At 43.8% G+C, this 21823-nt stretch overlaps 1 protein-coding gene across 2 annotated transcripts in view; it reads right to left on the bottom strand.

Moving 5' to 3' along the window:
- The window catches only part of PPP2R2B (protein phosphatase 2 regulatory subunit Bbeta), a 437349-nt gene that overhangs the window by 5509 nt on the left and 410017 nt on the right, over positions 1 to 21823 (bottom strand). For both annotated transcript variants that reach the window (XM_063087040.1, XM_063087039.1), the window contains exon 8: positions 3673 to 3842. In XM_063087040.1, the coding sequence (XP_062943110.1) occupies positions 3673 to 3842 (170 nt within the window). The remainder of the gene's footprint in view (positions 1 to 3672; positions 3843 to 21823) is intronic.

Consider the following 21823-nt stretch of genomic DNA (forward strand, 5'->3'; position numbering starts at 1 on the left):
TAAGGATTCTAGGGAAAACCTAGTCTGAACTGCTATTTTTCCTCTATAGCACCTAAAGTCCAGGGAGCTCCTGCCCACCTCCAACAGAAAGCATTTAAAGAAAAATAACATCTACTATGAAGATACATTGAATTTATGTTCTGTTGTTTTAAAAAACCCATGCAAACCAGAAGGACCTTTCTCCACCAGAGGAGAGGATAAGGTAAGATACACACATGAGAAACATCTAGAGTGTGGAGCAAGAGAAAACCTAAAACTCATGCTATTTAATACTTCTTTCTCCATGTTCCAAATATTATTTCATTTCTATGCTCCTATTAGTTTGTGTATGGGCTTCTTGACACTAGACTGATTCTCCCAACATGGTGGCTCTCAAATTATCTATGTGGAAGCGTGGTGTCATATAGTTACTGGGCTGCTCAGAAGGCCTAGCAAGAGTAAACTCTGCTGGTTTGTCCTAACAGTTTAGGAGTTGAACACTTTTCCTGTAAAGGGCTAGATAGTAAATATTTTAGGCTTAGTGGGCCATATGGTCTCTTTCACACCTCTGCCCCTGTAGCATGAAAGCAGCCACAGCTGATAGGTAAATGATTGTGCATGGCTGTGTTTCAGTAAAACTTTATTTACAAAGACAAATGGGGAACTGAATTTGGCCTGCAATTCATAGTTTGCCAACCTCTGTTCTATAACACTTGAAAATAAGTAGGAATTAGCTAAGTCTGTAGCTTCTGTTTCATGGAAACATGCTTGAGATCTGTTAATACATGTATGGTAGGAGCATTACCTATGTCCTGCCCAGGGCAGGCATTAGTAATTGATCAGTGAATTCTTTACCACTGGACCTCAAAATCTTTTTCAATTGTGTTCTAGACACTCACTGAATTAGAGTTTATTTACCATCTTTGATATATGAATTTAATTAAATTGCTCTGACATACACTATCTAAAATTAAAATAAGTTAAAATAAAAGTTCGTGATGTTGCATTCCAATACATGCGCTATGATACTTACTTCTTAGTGTTCTACAAAAAACCAAAAATCATTTCCAAGTATAGCACCAGCTGAACATGGCTTCAGAACCACAAACTTAGAATGCTGATTACTTCATGTCACAGCTAGTTAGCTGTGTTCTAAAACTAGCCTTGTTCTAAAAGCCTTTCTCTAAAATAAAAGTCTTTCCCTAAAATAAAAGTACTAATTGCTCTTGCCACCACATGTCCTAAAATCTACTCTTTTCTAACCCAGGCTCTCCAACAGGCCACACCTCTGTGAATGCTGCCCCCACAGGTGCTCGTTCTTCTGCCCTCCTGTTTGTATGGAGGGTTGCACTCCCCTGTGGTTTGCCTTATGCAGCCCGAAGAGGACCCTGGTATTGCTCCAGCCCTGGGCTAAAGATGAAGGGTTGTGAGTGAGAGCGTGGGGCAGGGGCTGTGGAGCTGAGTCCTCAAGTCTGAGCAGGATTCAGGGGACAATAAGACTGTAGACAGGATGCTCATTAAACCACAGGAGCAACAACAATCTCAATGACATCTGTGGCCTTGAAATCTGGCTCTCAAGTCTTTTTCCAATACCCACTGGAATTCAGTTAGTCATCAAAGTCTCCAGTGTCCTCAGCCTCCTCTCTGAATGTTTCTTTCTCCTTCCTCTGACTGTGTCTCTCCCCTGAAGATGCTGCTGCTTCTGAGAACACTCAAGGGGTGGCTGGATTTTTGCTCCCACTCCATGTGCCAAGATGGGGCAGGTGGGTTCCTTGCTGTTCCAGACAATTATTCCTGTCTAAAGTCCTCAGCTCCTCAGCTCCTTTGAAGTCATGCCATCAAACTTACAGGCATTGAAAGTAAGCTCCAAGTCCTTCTTCCTCATTCCTGGAAGCAATTTTAGCACCTCCATCACTTGTCCTGCCATCATCCCTCGTGACTCAAACACTGGTTCCTCAGTTACTTGGTCTCAATGAGTTTTGTCCTTTGCTTCCTTGGTCATATGATGAACCTTGTCATTACTGTAACTGCACCTCCTGAGCACATCTCACTCTATTGCTACCTCCTATCTTTTTAGTTCATTCCCTCTAGTATCTCGATTCTCTCAATTCTTCAAATTCACTGACCTTACTGCTTTCCTCTGTCCTTTCCTTCTTACCTATCTTAGATTCCGTGGTCCATTGTTACAATCATTTCCTTAGCACACACGTTCAATGAACTTGTCTTTCTCTTTCCTTTGTACTCACTTGGCAAAACCCTATCACTGGTGAAATCTAACTTTCTTTCCTTTCCTTACCTATACCAAGAAGGTGAATGTGGCTGGGAAGAAACATACAATCATACAGATTATTCTTAGTTTGAATCAAAAATATAAACTTCAAGTGGATCCCTGAGCAACCCTCCAACCCTATAACATTTCCCTTTCTTAGATGAATATTTTACACTTTTTCTTCCTTCTCATTCAGCTAATGACCTTGTTTTTACCTTACAGAGCAAACAGAAGCAATAAGAAAACATCTACATGTTCCCATCACAAAATTTATGAACCTCTTCCATCTATAGCTATATACACTGCTCTCCTTCCTTTGACGGATGAATTATCCGTCTTATCTGAGGTCAATTCTGCAATGGACTCCATCCCTCTCTCAGCTGGCTTCTTCCTATCGGCGTAAAACATGCTGTGATAACTTCTTCAGCCTGTATCCCATTCCAGACACCACTCCATTTCTCTGTTCCCTTCAGAACCGAATTTGTTGCAAGAGTTGTCTGTCCTTTTGTTCACATCCTCTTTTCCTGAACCCACTCCAATCAGACACTTGTTCACCCCACTCCACCTACTCGTCTTCCATTGAGGTTACTGGTAATCTCCACATTACTAAATCCAATGGTCGATTCTCGGTTTTTTCATACTTCATTTGCAACAGCATTCAGCGACTTCCTCCTCCTCAAGACATTTTCTTCACTTGGTTTCTAGGACACTCCTTGCAGATTCCTACCACCTCACTGGCTGGCCACCTTTCCCCAATCTCTCTTGCCAAATCCTTTCCTGTTTTCAACCTGTACACACTGGGGCTCCAGGGCAGTTCCTGACCTCTTTTCTAATTGTACTCATTGCCTAGGGGATCTCATCCAGTCCTATAGCTTTAAATACTCACTATGTACTCATGAGTGGCAAATTTCTATCTCTAGGCTAGGTACGAGTATATCCAGACTCACACTAAGCTGTCTACTGTCCATCTCTGTTGGGATGTTCAATTAGCTGAACGTGTCCAAAACCAAACTCTCAATTTCCTCATCTAAGTAAAATGGTGATTCTACTTTTGTAGTTGCTCAGGACGAAAACCTTGGAGTGATCCATAGTGCTTCTTTTCCTCTCACCTCCCACATCAAATTTGTCCTGCACCCTCGCTTCCTTGCTCATCAGTGGCTGCCCCACCAGATGGGGAGCTCCACGGGAGCAGGACCATATTTGTCTGGTTCACTTCTGTGTCTATAGTATCCATCCACATTAGTACTCAGTCCGTGCGGGTCAAATTGAATTCTAGCCTCTCCATGTGTACCCTTATCTCAAATCCTATGACATTTACAGCTTGTACTATTTTAACCAGTATATCACTTTGCAGGCAGAGGCTGTGACTTAGAAGCACACAAGGGGACTGCTTAATGTACCTATGGGCGGGTGGTGGTCTGTACCTGGTAAGTCTCGATGGGGCGGTTTTCCATGTTGAGATCCCAGACTTTAACGGTCAGATAGTCCCTGGTCATGATATACCTCCCACTGTGACTGAACTTCACATCCGAAATCGAAGAGATAATTTCAGAGAAAAACGATCTGTTGCTTGGATCTTCCGGCTCTTCAAAAACTGCAGAACAAAAGCAAAATGAGATGAATTTAGCACATCTTTATCAACCCACTCTAACATGTTTGGGCCAGCTAGAAAGCTAAAAAGCCAACTTAGACTCTAAGTAGGGCTGGTGTCTGCAGAATGTAAGCAAGTTGCTAACAGAGAACTGTCAGATCCCTGGCAGCAGAAAAAGCTGTCACGGTTTCTATATTTCTTTTCCCACAGAAGGACTGGCAAGGGACCTGCCCCATTCATAGCTATAACACTGTCTGTTTTCAAGCTCCAGATCTCTGTATCTAACTCTGTTTCATGTTTCCCTGGTCTCTGGGTATCACTGCACATAACAAAATCTGGAGCCATCTTAGATGCTTAAAAATTTTTTTACAGCTTTATTGAGATATAATTCACATACCATAAAATATACTCATTTAAAGTATACAGTTCAGTGGTTTTTAGTATAATCACATACTCATGCAACCATCACCACAATCTAAATTTAGTATGTTTTCATCACCTCCCCCAAAATTCCATATCCGTTAGCAGTTATTCCTCATTCTCCACTCTGGCAGCCCTAGCCAAACACTAATCTACTTTTTGGTTCTTATTCAAGAAGTTTCACATGGAATCCTAGAATATGTGGTCAATCATTTGTGATTGTCTTCTTTCACTTAGCATAATATTTTTAAGGTTCATCCATGCTGTAGTAAGTATCAGTAATTCATTCTTTTTTTTTTTTTTTGTCTTTTTCGTGACCGGTACTCAGCCAGTGAGTGCACCGGCCATTCCTATATAGGATCCGAACCTGCGGCGGGAGCATCGCTGCGCTCCCAGCGCCGCACTCTTCCGAGTGCGCCACGGGCTCGGCCCAGTAATTCATTCTTTTTATGGCTGGATAATATTCCTTTGTATGACTATTCCATATTTTATCTGTTCATCAACTGAGGAACATTTGGGTTGTTTCCACTTTTTAGCTGTGAATAATGCTGCTATGAATATTCATGTACAAGTTTTCCTATGGACATATGTTTTCATTTCTCTTGGATCATGGTGTTTTAATAGTGGGGTTTTGCTACCAGACTCTCTTGGGTCTGTGTTCAGACTGCCATGTATTTGTTTTGTGACCTTGGGCAAGGTACTTCTCAGGTCTCCTTGACTGTAAACTGTGGCTACAGTGTCTTGTGTACATTGTCGATTTGCTCTGATATCCAGGCTCTTATCTCTCTCAATAGTTTTAGCTGATTTCTACTTATAGGAAAAAAAGGCATGGCTCCTCAGTATTATACCAAACAAAGCCCGTAATAAACTGCCTTTAACTCTTTCTACCTTGATTTTAAACTGGGTGTACAGACCATGTCTTGACGTTTCCCATTTCTGTACATTAGCAGATTGTCCCCTCTTCATTGACCCAAATTCTCTGATTCATATACCTCACTTACCACATATCATTTCACTCCAAATGATCTTTTCTTTTCTCTGAAGCCCTGTCTTATTTGGTCTGGCTATTTATTTAGTATTTGCTCAGGTACTTTCTTATAATGAAAACTATCATGTCTCACATTATATTTAACAATTCATAGGGCTGGCCCGTGGCTCACTTGGGAGAGTGTGATGCTGATAACACCAAGGCCACAGGTTCAGATCCCTATATAGGGGTGGCCGGTTAGCTCACTTGGGAGAGCGTGGTGCTGACAACACCAAGTCAAGGGTTAAGATCCCCTTACCAGGCATCTTTAAAAAGCAAAAACAAAAAACAATTCATGAGTTTACTGTATCTCTTCAACTAGGACGTGAACTTCTTGAGGGCAAGATTTTGGTTTTACTGTACTTTGCACCCAGAGTCTTACACACGTATGTTCAATAAATATTTATTGCTTGATTGGAACCAAAGCCAGATAAATTATTGAATTCTTTGCCTTCTGGGTACTAGCACGTATTATGTTGAACCATATGCACTTTTTGATATTCAGTATTTTTGACCTACAAAAATGGCAGTTACATGTGGTTCAACCTAATAAAGTTTTATATCAGTTTTAGGCTGAACCAAACATTGGCCTGCAGGTTGTTGAGTTAACTCATCCTCCAAGGCTTCTTCTCTCCTGCCTGCTCAATGCACTCACATGGTCAGTAAGGAATTCCATGTAGAGAGCCTAAGTATATAATAAATTCTCTTGCAAACCTTGCTGAATTAAACCATAAGCCAAATCAAAATGTTAATTCTCACAGAAGCATATAAAAGAACAACAAAAAACCTGCTCAATCAGAATTGAACTCAAGAATTAAAAAACCGCTGAAACGGAAAAATGTGGCTCATTACTGTCTCTGACTCAATGTCTCTATGTCCTTATCTGGTTGGGTTTCAATCAAGCATTAGAAAAGGTCCCTGGATCCTAACTGGTATCCTTATACTTGAGAACCAGATATGAAGAAAATTTTCACATTAGTTTCAACTCACAGTAATATCATTAGCACTGGGGACTTGGAAACCTTCAGTAAAACATCTTAGCAGTGAAGTGGCAGCGGGAGCCCTGGGGCTTGGTCACCTCTACCTGCTGGCCCTGCAGAGACTGCCGGAGGCAGGTAGGGGGAGGGGCTCAGTAAACTGCTCTGGAGTCAGTCAGTTCCTGCCTGTGTCATTTGCTAGCTGTGGACATTTTATTTACTACTCTAGTTTCAGTTTCCCCAGCTGCAAAATGTAGATACACATTGCTGCTTGGTACAGAGTAGGTCCCCAATAAATGCCAGTTACTATTTATCATTGGCATGTGCTGCTTCTGTGCTGGCCGATCATATTGGTTCAAGACTCTTGAGAATTTGGGACTGAGCAGTACAGAGACTGAGGGCTATTTAAAAGACATAAAGAATGTTTACAAAGAGACTATTTCGATGTTTTGTTTTATTTATTTGCTTTTAGTTCAAATTTATTTTTAAATTGACAAATAAAAATTGTATATATTTATGGTGCCTTTCAATGTTATACCTAGGAATCTGTTCTCCAAATACTTGGCCTATTGGGAGGCCAGTGTACCAACATTTTAAAGCCCCAAATGACACCTCCATGAGATGGAGCTGAAATGGAAGAAGACAATTCCTCAATCAACTCACCACCAATTATTTGTGGAGGGCCTGCTTTATGTAGGACACAGAGGGCAAGATACAGATAACATATGAGCACAGCACTTTGCAGTTCATGACTTGTCTATGCATACTCAAGCCTTACACACATTCATAAAAATGAATTCTTTTTATTCATTCAGCAACATTTAATAGTATTAATAATTACTGTCAGTAGAAAGCTTGTAATATTTCAAGCCCCATGCTTTACATATTTTATCTCATTTAATCCTCACAACAGCCTATGAAGTGGAAACTATGATTTCTTATTTTATATATATGGAAAACTAAGGTACAGAGAGGTGTTGTAACCAGTTCAGGGACACACAGCTAGACTGAGGTAGAGCTGTATTTTGATCTCAGGTCTGTCTGACTTCAAAGTCTTTGTTCTTAATCATGATGCAATTCTACCTTGTACCATGTACCAGACCTTGCTTAGCATCTATTTATCAGTTAAGTGTCTCTTATGTGCAGATGCACGTATATACATACACAACACAGTACATTACCTGGAGCATACAAATAAAAAGTAGTTGTGGGATGGACATGTGCTAGGCCCTGTACCAAATGCCAAGGACACAGTCATGAGCAAGACATCGCCAGTCCTATCTGTAGGGAGCTCACAGGATAGAGGAGGAGACAAATGTTAAACAATCACACAAATTTAGTTACAGTTGTGAATAAGTGAGATTTTACTGTGTTATCAGAGGGGAACCAGCCAGTGGAACGTAAATGGAATGCCAGTGTGTGTTCCATGAGGTTTACTTCTAATGCCCCGTCCAATATCTGAGATGCTCAAGATTTGTTGAACATGTGCTATAACAGTATCTGTTGCCTGAATGATAGAACTTTGAGACAAATCACAACCAGCTTTAGAGATCCTGCTGACTTGCAGCTAGCTTCCAGAAAATAAAGCCATCAAGAGAAGAAAGGGAAAGAACTGCAGGGAAGACAAGACTTGCTCTCATTGAGAGGAAGTGGTCTTGCTGAGAATCTTGATAGCCCAGGCCTAAAATATGTCAGGCTCACCAACAAGGAGGGTATGTCTTGGAGACCCCAATAATGGTAACAACAGTAATGACATCTGCCATCATTTCTTAGCCTTCACGCTTTGCATTATCCTGTTTAGTGCTCAAACTTAGCAGGAAGGTACTATGATTATTCTCATTTAGAGATAAGGAGACAGACCAGGAGAGGATCATTCAGTTGCCCAGATCACACAGCTGGCCAGTGGTAGAGGTGGGTTTTCGACTCTGACCACCTGTTTGCCTAACTGAGACACTGCCTCTGCAACTAGGCCTTTCCTTGCTTCCGCTCCTCCTCACCTCCTCCTGTGCCCATCACAGGATACTGGAAAGAACATCAGACTGGGAGTCAGGGATGCTGGGTTCGAATCCAGGCTGGGCAAAAACTAGCTGGCTCTCAATAATACCTACCCTCTATTAAGCTCTGTGCTTTACACATTTTAACTCATTCAGTATTCACAGGCATGATTGCTTTCTCTTTTCTGCAAATTAGTCTGATCAACTAGAAGGGACAGAGCCAGGCCTTGAACTCAGTCTGCGTCCAGTCTGTGCTCTTAACTTCTGTCCTACTGTCTCTCATTTGAATGACTTTGGGCAACTGTCAGCTCTGTGGGCCTGTTTCCTTCCCTGTAATATGAAGGATTTGGGGTTGCCTACCGGGTCCTTTCTAGCTCTTAGATAATAAAATCTATGAAATTCCACTGGTCTTTCAATCTCCCTCTCCTGATCCCCGTTACTCTCGGGTAGCCTTTCCAAAGTGACTTCAACAGAATCCTCAACCCGTGATATTTCAGGTATTCTAGGTCCCGAGGTCAAATGAGCTTTGTCTTTGTTACTGGGGCACTATGGAGGTTTGCAACATACCTGCGTCTACCTCCTTCCCTCCCCATCTTCCCAGTTGTGACAGCCAAAAATGTCTCCAGATACTGCCAACTGTCCCCTGAGGGACATGAGTCCCTTGGCTTTATGCCCCTCATCCAATCCCTCCCCATCCCCCTTTCCCTCCCCATCCCCCTTTCCCTCCCCCTCTAATCACCCTAGATTTCTTCTCTCTTTCTGAAAGAATAATGATTACTCTGTTGTTTTGATGCCCAAATGATCTCTCCAATGCTGAGAGGCGTGATCAGGTCCCCCAATACTATCATACAGCAGATGTCTCTTCCATCACTATGAAATGGTCTCTGTGGAGACAAATATCTTCCTCCTTTCTTTATCTCTGCTGGTGACTCTCCTTGTGTCAACTCACTCCAGTGGCTGGTGGACCATCTGCGTGGTTGTTGTGTCATCTAGCCGTCTTTGCGGCAGCCATGGTTGTCGTGGTGGCTGTGGTAGGCCACCCACACAGAGATGTTTTTGGTCTGCTCCATGGTGCTGGCAGTGTGCCTGGTAGTGGGAGGGGGGTCCAGTCCCCTTCTCCTTGCCCTGGATCCCTGGGTAGGCCCCAAGGTGCTGGCGAGGAGTGCCCAGTTATGGGGTGTCTGGTCCCTGGATCCATACCCCAGGTCCCCGAGTGGGCCCTGAGGTCCTGGCGCAGTGTGCCTGGTTGTGGGAGGTGGTTCTGGTCCCCTTCTCCATGCCCCAGGCCCCAAGGCATTGGTGCAGTGTGCCTGGTTGTGGAAGGGGAGTCCGGTCCTCGGCTCTATACCCCACTGCTTTAGTCCTACGTCAACATCTTATCTGTTCATACCTCCCTCCCTGCTCCATTTTCCTTTTATTTGGCAAATCACTTTCAGCTCAGTGTTTCTTTAATACAGGGTTCCTCAGAATACACATTGGGTTACAACGCTAGAGTCAAAAGCAACTGACACTTCCTATTAAATCCTATAGGCTATTTTATGTGCCTTGTGTGGGCAGTGTTTTGTGATATGACATGTACATATGAATACATCTTCTCAGAGCTGCAATTATGTTGGGTGAGTCCCCTGGGAGGGCTCAGATGACATGATAAATGAATAAGGCCCCAGAATCTGGGGAAGGCTTTGAATTCACACATAAAAGATGGGAAGAGTTAAGAAGGAAACTACTGACTTTAGAGAAACTGAAAACTAAATCTGCATTCGTTGCTACTGGGGCAAAAGAGAAAGGAAGCATGCAGGGAGCGGTGCATGGGCTCTGCCTGGGTCAGGAGAAGAGAAGATGCCAGGTAAACCACAGGTAAAGGCGGTTTTCTCTGGACCTCACAATGGACACTGCACAGGAGCTTGTGCCCATGTTGAGTGGTCAGGAGGGGACCCCAGACCCCTACAGCTGATCCTGATGGCCTCTTCCCACTCGGTCCCATATGCCGTGGTGGCTAAGAGTGCAGGTGGTTCCAAGCTCAGCAGATCTGGGTTGAAATCCCAGTCCCATTGCTTATAAGTGATGAAGCCTTCAACAAGTGGCTTGACTCCTTCCAAGCTTCATTTTCCTGATCTGTAAGATGGAGATGATAGTCATATACCTACCTTCTAGCGTGGTTTCATGTCAAGCACTTAGCAAAGTGCCTGTACCCAGAACAACAGGGAAGGACACGGTAATGCAGAAGGAGGCACTGAGTAAGGCACGCTTGCTGTGAAATGAGTCCAAAAGTCTACAGAGTGTTTCTGTTTGGGCCAGACGTTAAGAGCTCCCAGTTGCAACATGGATCTCTAGGTCTTCTCTCTGGGCTGTATGTGGACACACAATAGTTTGTCTCTGAACTACCACTTGAAACACACCCTACTTGCTTCAAGGGTCTCTCTTTTCAGTGTCACCACTACCCTGGCCTTGATGATTCAGGCAGATAAAGGGAGAGGAAAGGAACCAAGCCGGGGATGTGAAGGTCCGTTCATGATGGAAAAGGAGCACACTCAGAGTCATGCACAGGGTCTTCAGTTGCGTGCTTCTGCTGACACTTCTACGGAGAAGCACAGTGGGCACACTTTTCCATTCAGAGATGTGCTTGACAATTTCCCCATAATGGGGACACAACTGGCAATTTTCCTGCAGAGTGAGGCAGATGGCAATTTTCCTTCCAAGATATGCAGGTGACACTTTTGCCCCTGTAGAGAAAAGGCTCGCCGAGTGAGATGCAGCCAGTCATTTTTACTATACAGAAGATACATCCAATAATTTTGCCCAATGAGAGAAGCGGCCAGCAATTTTCCCATGGAGGATAAGAACTCCCTTGGACTGACAATTCTGGCCTTTATCCAGCTGAGGACAGTGACATAGGGAAGCTTAAGATTTAATTAGTGGCTACTGTACTACCATGGGCCTAATGACACAGTCCCCAGACGGGCTGAAGACAAGGAATTTAGATCACATTAGGACTCAGATGGAGGATTCTGAATTGGGAATCAATGAAGCCAGTTGTTTAACCCTCGCAATTCATACAGCCCTTTGTTAATTCCACAAGCAATTGCTTGACAGTGAACACTGTAGCAACACAATGCACAGCATGATGGAGTATGAGAAATTAATCTAGAGGAAATTATATTCGTCCCTAACTTTCATATTACTGTTTTCAAAATACTTCTGCATATGTTATACTTCCTTTACAAATATCATGTGTTTTAATAATATGAGTCAAAAACTTTTTTTCAGACAGAAAACATGACACCAAAAATTCACAGAAGTGCAGAGACAGTGGGCTGGTGTGATGAGGAATGGCTTAATAAGAAGCTGAGCCTTAAATGATCAATAAGCACTGGACAGATCAGAGGTGAGTAAATATCTAAGGCCTTGAGGTCCATTTGGTCTCTGTTGCAACTCATCACCTCTGCCTCTGCAGCACAAAAGCAGCACAGACAGTATGCAAACAGATGAGCATGTATCCCACTAAGGCTCTGTTTACAGACACTGAAATTTCAATTTCATATAATTTTTATGTCGTGAAACAGCATCCTTCTTCAGATTTTTTTGTTTCGACCATTTAAAAATGCTTCACTGGAGTTGTGCAAAAACAGGTGGTGGGCCAGATCTGGCTGCAGCCTATGGTTTGCCGACCCTGACGATGACGTGACAGGGGAATCAGCATGAGTAAATGCCTGAGGCCATAAAAGAGATAAAAGCAAATCAGACAGCGAGCACAGTGCCTGGCACGTGGTCAGAAGTCACCAGGTACTATGTCACTCACTATTCAACCAACAGTTATGAGCTCCTGCTGGGTGTCAGCACCTTCACAGGTGCTAGGGTTACAACATACCACGAGGTAGATAAGAAAGAGTGGGCCTACTTACTTATCATGGCTGGGGCTCCTTTTACCTCTTGAAGGAAGACAAGTTGCCCGTTTCCCCTATGGCAGCAGAATAATGCCACCCTTTACCCCCCACAAAGATGTCCACCTCCTAATCCCTAGAACCTGTGAACATGTTATGCTGCATGGCAAGAAAGAATTAAAGTTGCTAATCAGTTGACCTTAACATGGGGAGATTATGTTAGATTATCTGGGTGGGTCCAGTATAATGACAAGGGTCCTTATGACTGAAGGAGGGAGGCAGGAAGGTCAATGGCAGTGTGACTCAATGTGAGAACAAGATGGGTCATGGCTGGCTTTGAAGATGGAAGGGGCCACAAGCCAAGGGATGTAGGCAGCCTCTAGATTCTCCCCTAGAGCCTCTAAAAAGGAACACGGCACTGCTGACACCTTGACTTTAGCCCAGGGAGACCCATTTCAGACTTCTGACTTCCAGAACTGTAAGATAGTAAATCTGTGTTGTTGTAAGCCATTAAATTCAATAAATCTGTGCTAATTTGTCACAGTGGCAATAGAAAATGAACATCTCCTTTCTCCATATTGTCAACAAAGGGAGTGGACAGAGTTTATGAGCACTCCTTCCATTCTGCAAAGCTGCTCTGATCTCCTGGGGCACCCCTGCCAGCTCCCTTTCAGCAGCTGCTCCTCTACAGCTGGCCAGGGTAGGCAGGCCAGAGCAGCTACTTCTGGGCATGGGCTGTGACAGGTTCACTGCTTCCAGGGAAGCTGGGGAACCACCCTAGCTCAGCCATCCTTTGCTCCCTGCATTCCTGCTGCTGTACCCATAGCTGACACAGCCCAGAGAAACCAGAATGCAGCAGCTGTGAAGACAGAATGAGCCAGACTGCTCAGGGACAGGACTTAGCAGGAGAATATGAAACTACATGTGACCTTGCCTGCACTGGATGAATCTTGCCAAAGCAATGCCACTTCCGGGCTCAGACAAATCATCTGCACCAGGGTTGGAGAACTCCTGCCTCCAGGGGCCAGACAGGTAGTGAAATAGGTGAACACACACAGGTCGACAACAGGGAATGGTAGGGATTATGGCAAACTAGAGTGTCCATATCCTTCAACAGGGGCAGTTTCTACTGAGCTCCAGCTGATTGCTGCCATGCAGGAATGCAGCTCCAGCATAGCCAGATCATCTCATTTGTTAAGTCTAAATTTTTTTCTGAGGAAGCCTGAGGTTTCTAATGATAGCAGTTGATTTAAAAAATTTGACAGTGTGGTCAAACGTAAGTTATCTGTAAGCCATGTAGGCCATAGTTTGTGACCTCTGCTTTACATCCTGTAATAATGATGGTAGATGTTTATGGAGTGTTTGGCATGTGCCAGGACTTGATCCATGCTCATTCCCTACCCATCTCTCCTTCCCTGTTTCTCTGACTCCTATTCAACCTTCAAGGGTCACCATCTCTTCCAGGAAGACTTCCTGGACCACCTTAGCCCACTGCATCCATTCCTTCCTCTTGCTGGTTAATTTGGCCACCCTCCATACTTCCCGTTTTTTAAAAGGTGTATTTGTTTAGGATTCACAAGGAGCTGAGAAATTCCAGTTCAGAGGGTGGACCCCATGGAAAGAAAACACTAGTGATAATAGTACCTGTTACCTGGTAGGCACTGTTCAGGGTAAAAATGATCTCTTTTTCATAGCTGAGGAAATAGAGGCTGAGACCCAAAGGACCATGTGGTCCCTGAGTGAGTATAGGGTTCATTATCTCTGGGGTTAGAATGTTCTCATGAAGGAGCCTCAGCTGAAATCTATGATGTAAAAGAGGGGAAGTGAGGACCTGTGTTTGGCTTAGGGATTGCCTGTCAATCCAAAGGCTGAATTTGGGCTGACATCCACAGACAAGTTCATCAATAGTGGGCCTGTTTGTCCTTTTGTGAGGAATAATCATTTATTAGCCAGTTCTTTTTGAGAACTGTCATTCTGGAAAGATATTGATTGAAGGAGTCTCTAAGCACATTCTCCGCAGCAGGCAGGAGCAAAGGCAGGTGGCTTCAGTCCAGACAAGATGATGAGCCGGCACTGGGTGTCTCGACGGGAGCCTGATAAAGAAATCTGGTAACAGCGAGGCCTGGCTTCACAAATGCTCGTATTTGGTCTTTCACTCCATTGTGTCCCTCTCTCTGTAAGGTTGGTGGGTGGCAAAGGTATCCCTGGGTCTTATGCCTCCCATTGTAGAACTGCACGTTTCTATAGCCAGTGGGCTCCAGGAACACGACAGTAGTGTCCCCAGGTCCACTCCACAAATCACAGCTCACAGGCTTTTCTCTCTGCTTTCTCTCCTCTTATAATTTGTTCCCAACAGGAAGCTTCATGCAGCTGTTCCAAGAGGAGCCCGAGCTCCCTGGGGAGCCTCTGCTCAGGTGGAAGAGACCGCAAGTGAGTGGCCATTATTAGGGGTGATTGCTGGGAAGCTGGTTGTCATGGCACCGCAGAGGCCAGGGTTGCGCTCGCAAGCTGTCCCTGTTTTCCAGGCTATATACATAATCAGTGCAATGAGAGGCACACACACGGTAAGGCAGAGAGGAGCAGCTCCCTGCTGACAGTAATCTCCTTGCAGAGCAAGGGGAGCAGCTCACAGCTGAGGAGGATGTTCCATTTTGGCATAGACAAAGTGCTGCAGGGAGAGGGGCCCTGGTGTGGGCTGGTCACTGCTTCTCTGTCTTCTCATGGCTCTGGTGCTATGCTTCCGTGTTCCTAGCACTGGTTTTCTATCGGAAAACATTGCTCCTAGCCCAGTGACAGACCTGTGTCTCAAAGGTTCCTGGAGCTGCGTACATCGAGTAGTAATAGCTACCGTGTTGAGTAGATGGAGTAACAGCCTCCCATCTGCTGGGCGCTGTGCTATAAACTCTTTATGTAGAGGAAAAAATGAGGCTCAGAGAGTCATGCATCCATGGTCACAGGCTAAGAAGAGGCAGAGCTAGGATGTGAACTGATCTCTGGCTTGGCAGCCCATTAGTGCCTCCCCCATGGCATCACTTCTTCTCCAGTCCCCTGACTATAAGGGGTGACCCCTTCAACCTGGTGCTGAGACCAGATGCTGGGTGCCCCACACCTCTGAGGTGTCCCAGTAAAATGAAATCGGACTGGTCTGAGGCTCAACCTCTGATTTGAGCTTCATTAACTCTGTGCTCCCATCAACCACAGAGAACTAACCAGAGTGCAGCCTTCTCTATGGACTTCACACAATGCACCAGGGGCAATGTGGAGAAGAGCCACCAGATGTATTTAGCACCTACTACTTGCTAGGTGCTCCTAGTGGCTCCAGACATACCATCACCACGTGGACTCTCCTTTTCCTCTAAGGTGACTCAAGGACCTTGAAGCCACTTTGCTCTGATGCAGGGAGGACACATTTTACAATCACTGTAGAAAATTGAGGCTCTACCCCTCAGCAAGCACTCTTGCTTAGTGACTTAATCATGGGGAAGGAAAGACAGGGTATACACTGTGCTCGTTTTGCATTTGGCTGAAAAGAATGAGAGGTCACTCCATCTCCACTGTGGCTCACGCATTTCCTCCAGTGCACTCCAGGCACACCCTTGGCAGGTGTGGTGGAAATGTGGATCCATGTGTGTTGATTTCCTGAAAGCTGAACTCTACCAGCGATGTGCGTGTGCTCTCCCTAGTATCTGGCTGACCTGGCTACCTCTCCCTCAGGCCTGGTGAGACGGGAAGTGTTATAGCAGTATCTGTCAACAACATTCAACCACAGGCTTTAGACCTGGGTTTGAATCTAGCTTCTACCTCTAACTAGATCCTAGACTTTGTGTAAGTGACTTGCTTTTCCAAGCCCCAGTTTTCTCATAACTCCAAGATCATGGATTGCTGTGATAGTTATAAAATACTAATAAGCACTGAGTGTTCACTGTGGGCCAGGCATCATCTCATTGAATCCTCACAATGATCCAATAATGCAGGCTCCTTTATTGTCCCCATTTTATAGAGGTGCCACTTAGGTTTAGAGAGGTTAAGTGCAAGAAATCCAAATTACCCACTCCTGAGTTTGTCTGACCCCAGAACCAACAGTATAGACTACCACGGTATACATCTTCTCTCTATCCTCATTAAAGCCAAGTTTCTAAACTACGGGACTCTCACAAATGCCTATAACTGGCCTTTACGATTTATCTTCATAAACCTCAACAGATTATCTGAAAGTCACCTAGTGGCTGACAGTTGCTCAGTAGGAATTGAAATTCTCTGAAAAGTAAAATCCTCCCCATCTTTCAGGCTCTGCTCAGTTGCTTCCTCTCCCCCCTCCCACCAACCCTTGATATCCTATCTGGAAAGCTGAGTTGGAAACAAATTACTTCCTTGTCTGAACTTCTTGAGCAAGGTTCTCAAGTTCTCATCAAGACACAAAAGTCACAGTGCAGAGAACCATAAAATATTGTGACATTAAAGTAGCTTATTATATATAACTCACTATTAAATAATATATTATTTTGTACTGGAGTTCCTTACATAAACCATAAAAGTTTCAGGAAAACTTCTAGGAGAGAAGTTTAAAATTCTGAGTTTTATCTCATTTGATTTCCTGGGAATTGGGAAAAGCCAATACCCAGTGCCTTCATTTTACACACTTGGTTTGAGAATCATAGAATGAGTGCATGCAGAGACACACATCACAGTTTTCCTGATGTTAGATCTCATATCATTTATTCATACATTAAGCATGATTGAGCATCCATGAAAGGTCAGGCACTATCCCAGGGATTCTTCTACGACTTAATAACCCTCCTAGTGGCAAGCAACCATGCATTGAATTAATACAAATTTGTAGTTTTGTGGCCCTACGATGACATGAACACAGAAGATTCTCAATATATGGAGACTGAAAAATGCTATGCCTCAGAACTTTTGGGAACACTCAGGATGCACTGAGGATAAGGACATTCAGGGTCACAGTTCATTTCAACTGTCTAACACAATATTCAGCATAAACACTTTTTAGTAAGCATCTTTCTCTCTTTGACATTGGGAATCTAAATGTCACATTTAACTTAAAATAAACTTTATATAGGAAACATTTCATGATTTCATATCCTCTTGTCTCACCATGATAAGTACACAAAGGCAATAATTGCGTTAGTCTTTCTATCTCATTGTGCTGAGCACAATACCTTGCTAACATTTATTGTCTGATTCATTGCTTTGTTTGATTCCACAGTTTCTCCTAGACCTTGATGATCCCATTTATCTCACATGTAACTCTTCAATGACAATTTCACTGCATCATAGGGATTTTCGAATGACACCCAAATTTCAGGATGTACTAGTTGACCCTGGGATTAAGGATGCCCATACATGAGATGAATCCTATTTAAATCCCTATGTTCAGGTTAAAGATATAAGAGAAGATGAAAGCAAGTATTGTTATGAGCTTGGTGGGGATGAGCGTTCTCTGCCCTCTGCTGCATCCGGTCTGTGCTTGATAAGGATGGGAGACCAGCAGGTGCTTTGAGAAATTCAGCAGATAAAGGGACTTGTGCTGATGAGGCTGGAAGCTGCTTGAGTGGACAGAGCTCTCACAATTCAGTTATTGACACTACCTGCCGAGCTGTCAAAATAGAATTACGTGAACTGCACAGGGGGTTTGAATTAGCCGATGTACTTAAACGCGGGTCAATTACACAAGAATTACACAAGCCCTCCCCCTGCCCTTCTCCATCTTACAGTGCCATGCAAGTAGTGAGGCTGGTCGTATTCATTATGTGAAGCAAGAAATAAACTCAAGCATTGCTGGTGTTTTAGACTTCACATTTTTCTGGCCTTGATTTCCTAAGCTGCAAAAAGGAAGAAATACTATATACTCACAGGGTTTTCATGAGGATCAGTGAAGACAAATGGATGAGAGGAGGCTCTGAGAATGGCAGAGAGCAAAAGGCATCAATTTAATCACTCCCCCTCCCCCCCTTTTTTTTAAAGTCCACAGAATTTGTGAATTCCCACTCCAAACTGCCCCTCTCCTAGTCTGTGGCAACTCATTCAATGGCCCCTTTATCTAGGAATGTGCTCAGGCCAAAAAGCTGGGAGTCGTCCTTCATTCTTTCCTTTATCTGCCCTTCCGCATCTAGTCTTTAAACAAGTCCTATTAGCTTTACACTCAAAACATGGCCCAAGTTTATCTTAGTCTAAGCCACTCTCATCTCTTGCCTGGAGTATTTCAATGGCTTTCTCCCAGCATCTCTTCCTCCTGATGCTTCATTCTTAAATAGCTACAGAGTGATAGATTTAAAAGTATAATCATCTTACACAAAACTCTCTAGATTTTCCCCTTCTTAATACGATAATATCCAAACTCCATACCATTGCCTATAGGGCTACCATGTTGGCCTACTTCCAAGTCTGTGGCATGGAGTGCAATGTGAGGGGGCCCGGGGTTGTGCATGGGGACTGCCCTGAAGGCAGCTCTTCCTGTGATCCGGGCTATGGCCCGTTCTTCCCGTCTCCCCTCTGCTGCCCCTCCTCAGCTCAGCTGGTCATCCTTCTGCCCTTTGCCCTGCCATGCACGGTCCAGGTTGAGAGCCTGTGCACTTGCTGCTGCTTCCTCCCCAAAAGTACTTTCCACTAAATCTCACTTTATCTCGTTTGTTTGTGTGAGTGTTGTTTGAGTCATCCTCCTTGAATAAGGTGCTGTGAGGGCAGGGGATGCTATTTTCTTAGTGCCTGGCACATACAAGACAACAATCAGCATTTGTTGAATAAATGAGCAGTTGATGACCATTATTTCATAGACTCCCCTTCCCTTGGCCTGCAAAGACCAAAGTGACCTTCTGTTTATCCAATTTGTAAAATGTTGTAGATTTTAACATCTATTTATTTTGCAGTTTTTAACATCTATTTATTTGTTGCAGCTTTAAAAATCTTAGTCTATGTTTTATTGCCATTTTTCCACTTGCAGTGTCTAGGAATGCAATTTTAAGTTTCACATTACGTTATACATAAGGTAGGTATTTTATCATATAATTTATATAAGATAGGTAATGCATTCTTATAGCTAGGAATGAGTAAACACTGAGTCAACCATTCTTTAGTGTTAGCCTTTTCATTTGTGTAAAGATAAGTGCCAGATGCAAATTTATGACATTGGATGACTACAGTTGTTTACTTCTGAAAGCATTTATTTGGCACCTTCACCATGCTAAATGCTGAGAGGGTCTGAAAAAAGAGTTGAGCATAATGGAGGTCCCATTTAGTGAGAGAGACCAAAATGGAAACAGGTAATTTAACATATGGTATGAAGTGGTCTGAAGGAGGGCATTTAATCTGACTTGGGGATCCAGGAAATCTTCCTGGGGGAATGTGCTTTAACAAGTCTGAAGAATGTGGCAGGTGGAAAAATGGCTCCCCAAAGATGTGCACGTCCTAATCCCTGGGACCTGTGACTGTTACCTTACATGACAGAAGGGAATTAAGATTGTGGATGGGATGATGGTTGCTAATCAGCTGATTTTAAAAGGACATTATTCTATATTATCTGGGTGGGCCTTATGTAATCACAAGGGTCCATAAAAGTGGAAGAGGGAAGCAGAAGAGGCCAGAGGGGTGTGGTGTGAGAAGGACTCATCTCGCAGTTGCTGGCTCTGAAGGTGGAGGAAGGGGCCATGAGTCAAGGAATTTCATCTTTAGCCTCTAGAAGATGAAAAAGGGAGGAAACAGATTCTCCCCTCGAGCCTCCAGAAGGGAATACAGCTTTGCCATCACCTTGATTTTACCCAGTGAGACCTGCATCACACATCTGACCTACAGATCTGCAAGATGATAAAATATTTGTGTTTTTGTAAGCTATTACATTTGTGGTAATTTGTTACAACATCCATAGGAAACTAATACAAAGAGGAAGAGGTGCACTTGCTGATTTTGCCTCTGGAAGGAAAAAATGCACTATCCTAAGATCTATCCTGCCGAGCCTGAGCCTCCCCAGACTCTAACAGGCCAATGGGGTTCTCTTGAACCTCAAGTTCAGTATGCTCACCAGTGCCTGTGACTGCTAAGTCAGTGATAGCTTGCCACAAACCGTGATGAGAGGTAAATTGGCCCTGAGATGTCCCAAGGCCAGAGCCACGTGTAACCCCATGGCCACCAACCTTTCCCATTCTGCATGTCTCAGGGGCTGCAGCCATGTGTGTGAGCCAATTTCAGCTTCCACTGCTTTCTCATCTAAGACCCCAAGTGGGGGAGAGGGCAGGACCTGGGAAGGTGTCAAATGCTAATGAATGACACTCGCGTCTGAAATTAATAAGCCATCTAGTTCTTAGGAAAATCCACTCAACTGGAGTCTCCAGGATGACTAATTGACAGAACTGGTTAAATTAATCAAAAATGGAAATGAGGAAGGGGGAAGGGATTCTATTTTTACTCTGCGGCTTGGGCCTTGTCTGCTCTGCTGTTAATTGCTGCTGAGCTTGAATGGGGCAAAGCAGCTTCAGACATTAGATGGGGGGAGGGTGGTGAATTCTCCTTGTAGCGAGGCTCTGTTTGGCTTTTCTCCAGAGTGGGGGTGTATGTGTCTGTGAGTGTGTGTAATCCTGTCATCAGGCAAAGCATTTTAATAAAGGGCCTTGTCTTTTTAACCTAACCAAGCTCCCCTGAAATAAACACTGTTAATTATGCCCCAGATCAATACTGAACCCCTTTTGGAAGCTGTGCCAAACCTCAGACTCTGAGATTCATTGCAGCTGCAGTCTCAGCCGATGTCTTTGGACACATTCCATCAGAGACCTGGGGAATGAGCCGCAGGTTTATTAAGGGATCTAGTGGCTTATAGAACCAGGGCTTGGCAATTAAGTTTGTAGATGAGGGTGGATTCCACATTCTGTGCAATGGCAGAGTTAATTCTGCAATTAAAAGTGGCCAGGTTGGGGGATCCAGCTGATAGGGATTGTATAAAATACAGCCCGGTCAAATTATACTTCTGGATCTTAGAAAAAGATCATGCTCTTTCTCCTCCTGCCAAATACCTAGGAGAGAAATGAATTTTCCTGAAAGCAGGCAGATGTGGGTTCAAATCCTGGCTCTTCCACTCTGATCTGAGTCAAGTTTCTTGACCTCTCTGAGTCCCATCTATAAAGCAGAGGTACTAATACCACTCTTCATGGGTTGTTGTGAGAATTAAATGAGATTCAGAGGGGTTCAAAAATAGTAATCCATTTGCCTCCACATTGATTATTATGGGATACAGAGTTGACTACCAGTATTTGTGTACAATATGTGATGATCAAATCAGGATAGTTAGCATATTTGTCATTACAAAACACAGTCATTCTTTGTGTCTGTTAGCCAGTTTATCCCTAACTCCCCTCCTTCCCTTTTCCCACTTCTAGTAACCACAGTTCTGTTCTCTCCTGAAAGTTCAATGTATTATTGTTTGTTGTTTCTTTTTTATTTTTCTTTCTCTCTGCTCCCACTTATGCGTGCGGACATGTGGTATTTCTCTGTGCCTGGTTTATTTCACTTAGCATAATTTTCTCCAAGCTCATCCATGTTGCTGCAAAGGGCAGAATTTCATTCTTTTTTATGGCTGAGTAGTATTCCGGAAAATGGACTTTCTGATTTGCATTGTTAGACTGGGCATCAAACTTTGCCCCATTCTCACTGGAACTCAGGTAGCTTTTCAATCACTACA

This window comes from Cynocephalus volans, chromosome 2, assembly GCF_027409185.1.
Source record: "Cynocephalus volans isolate mCynVol1 chromosome 2, mCynVol1.pri, whole genome shotgun sequence".
NCBI classification, from domain to species: Eukaryota; Metazoa; Chordata; class Mammalia; order Dermoptera; family Cynocephalidae; genus Cynocephalus; species Cynocephalus volans.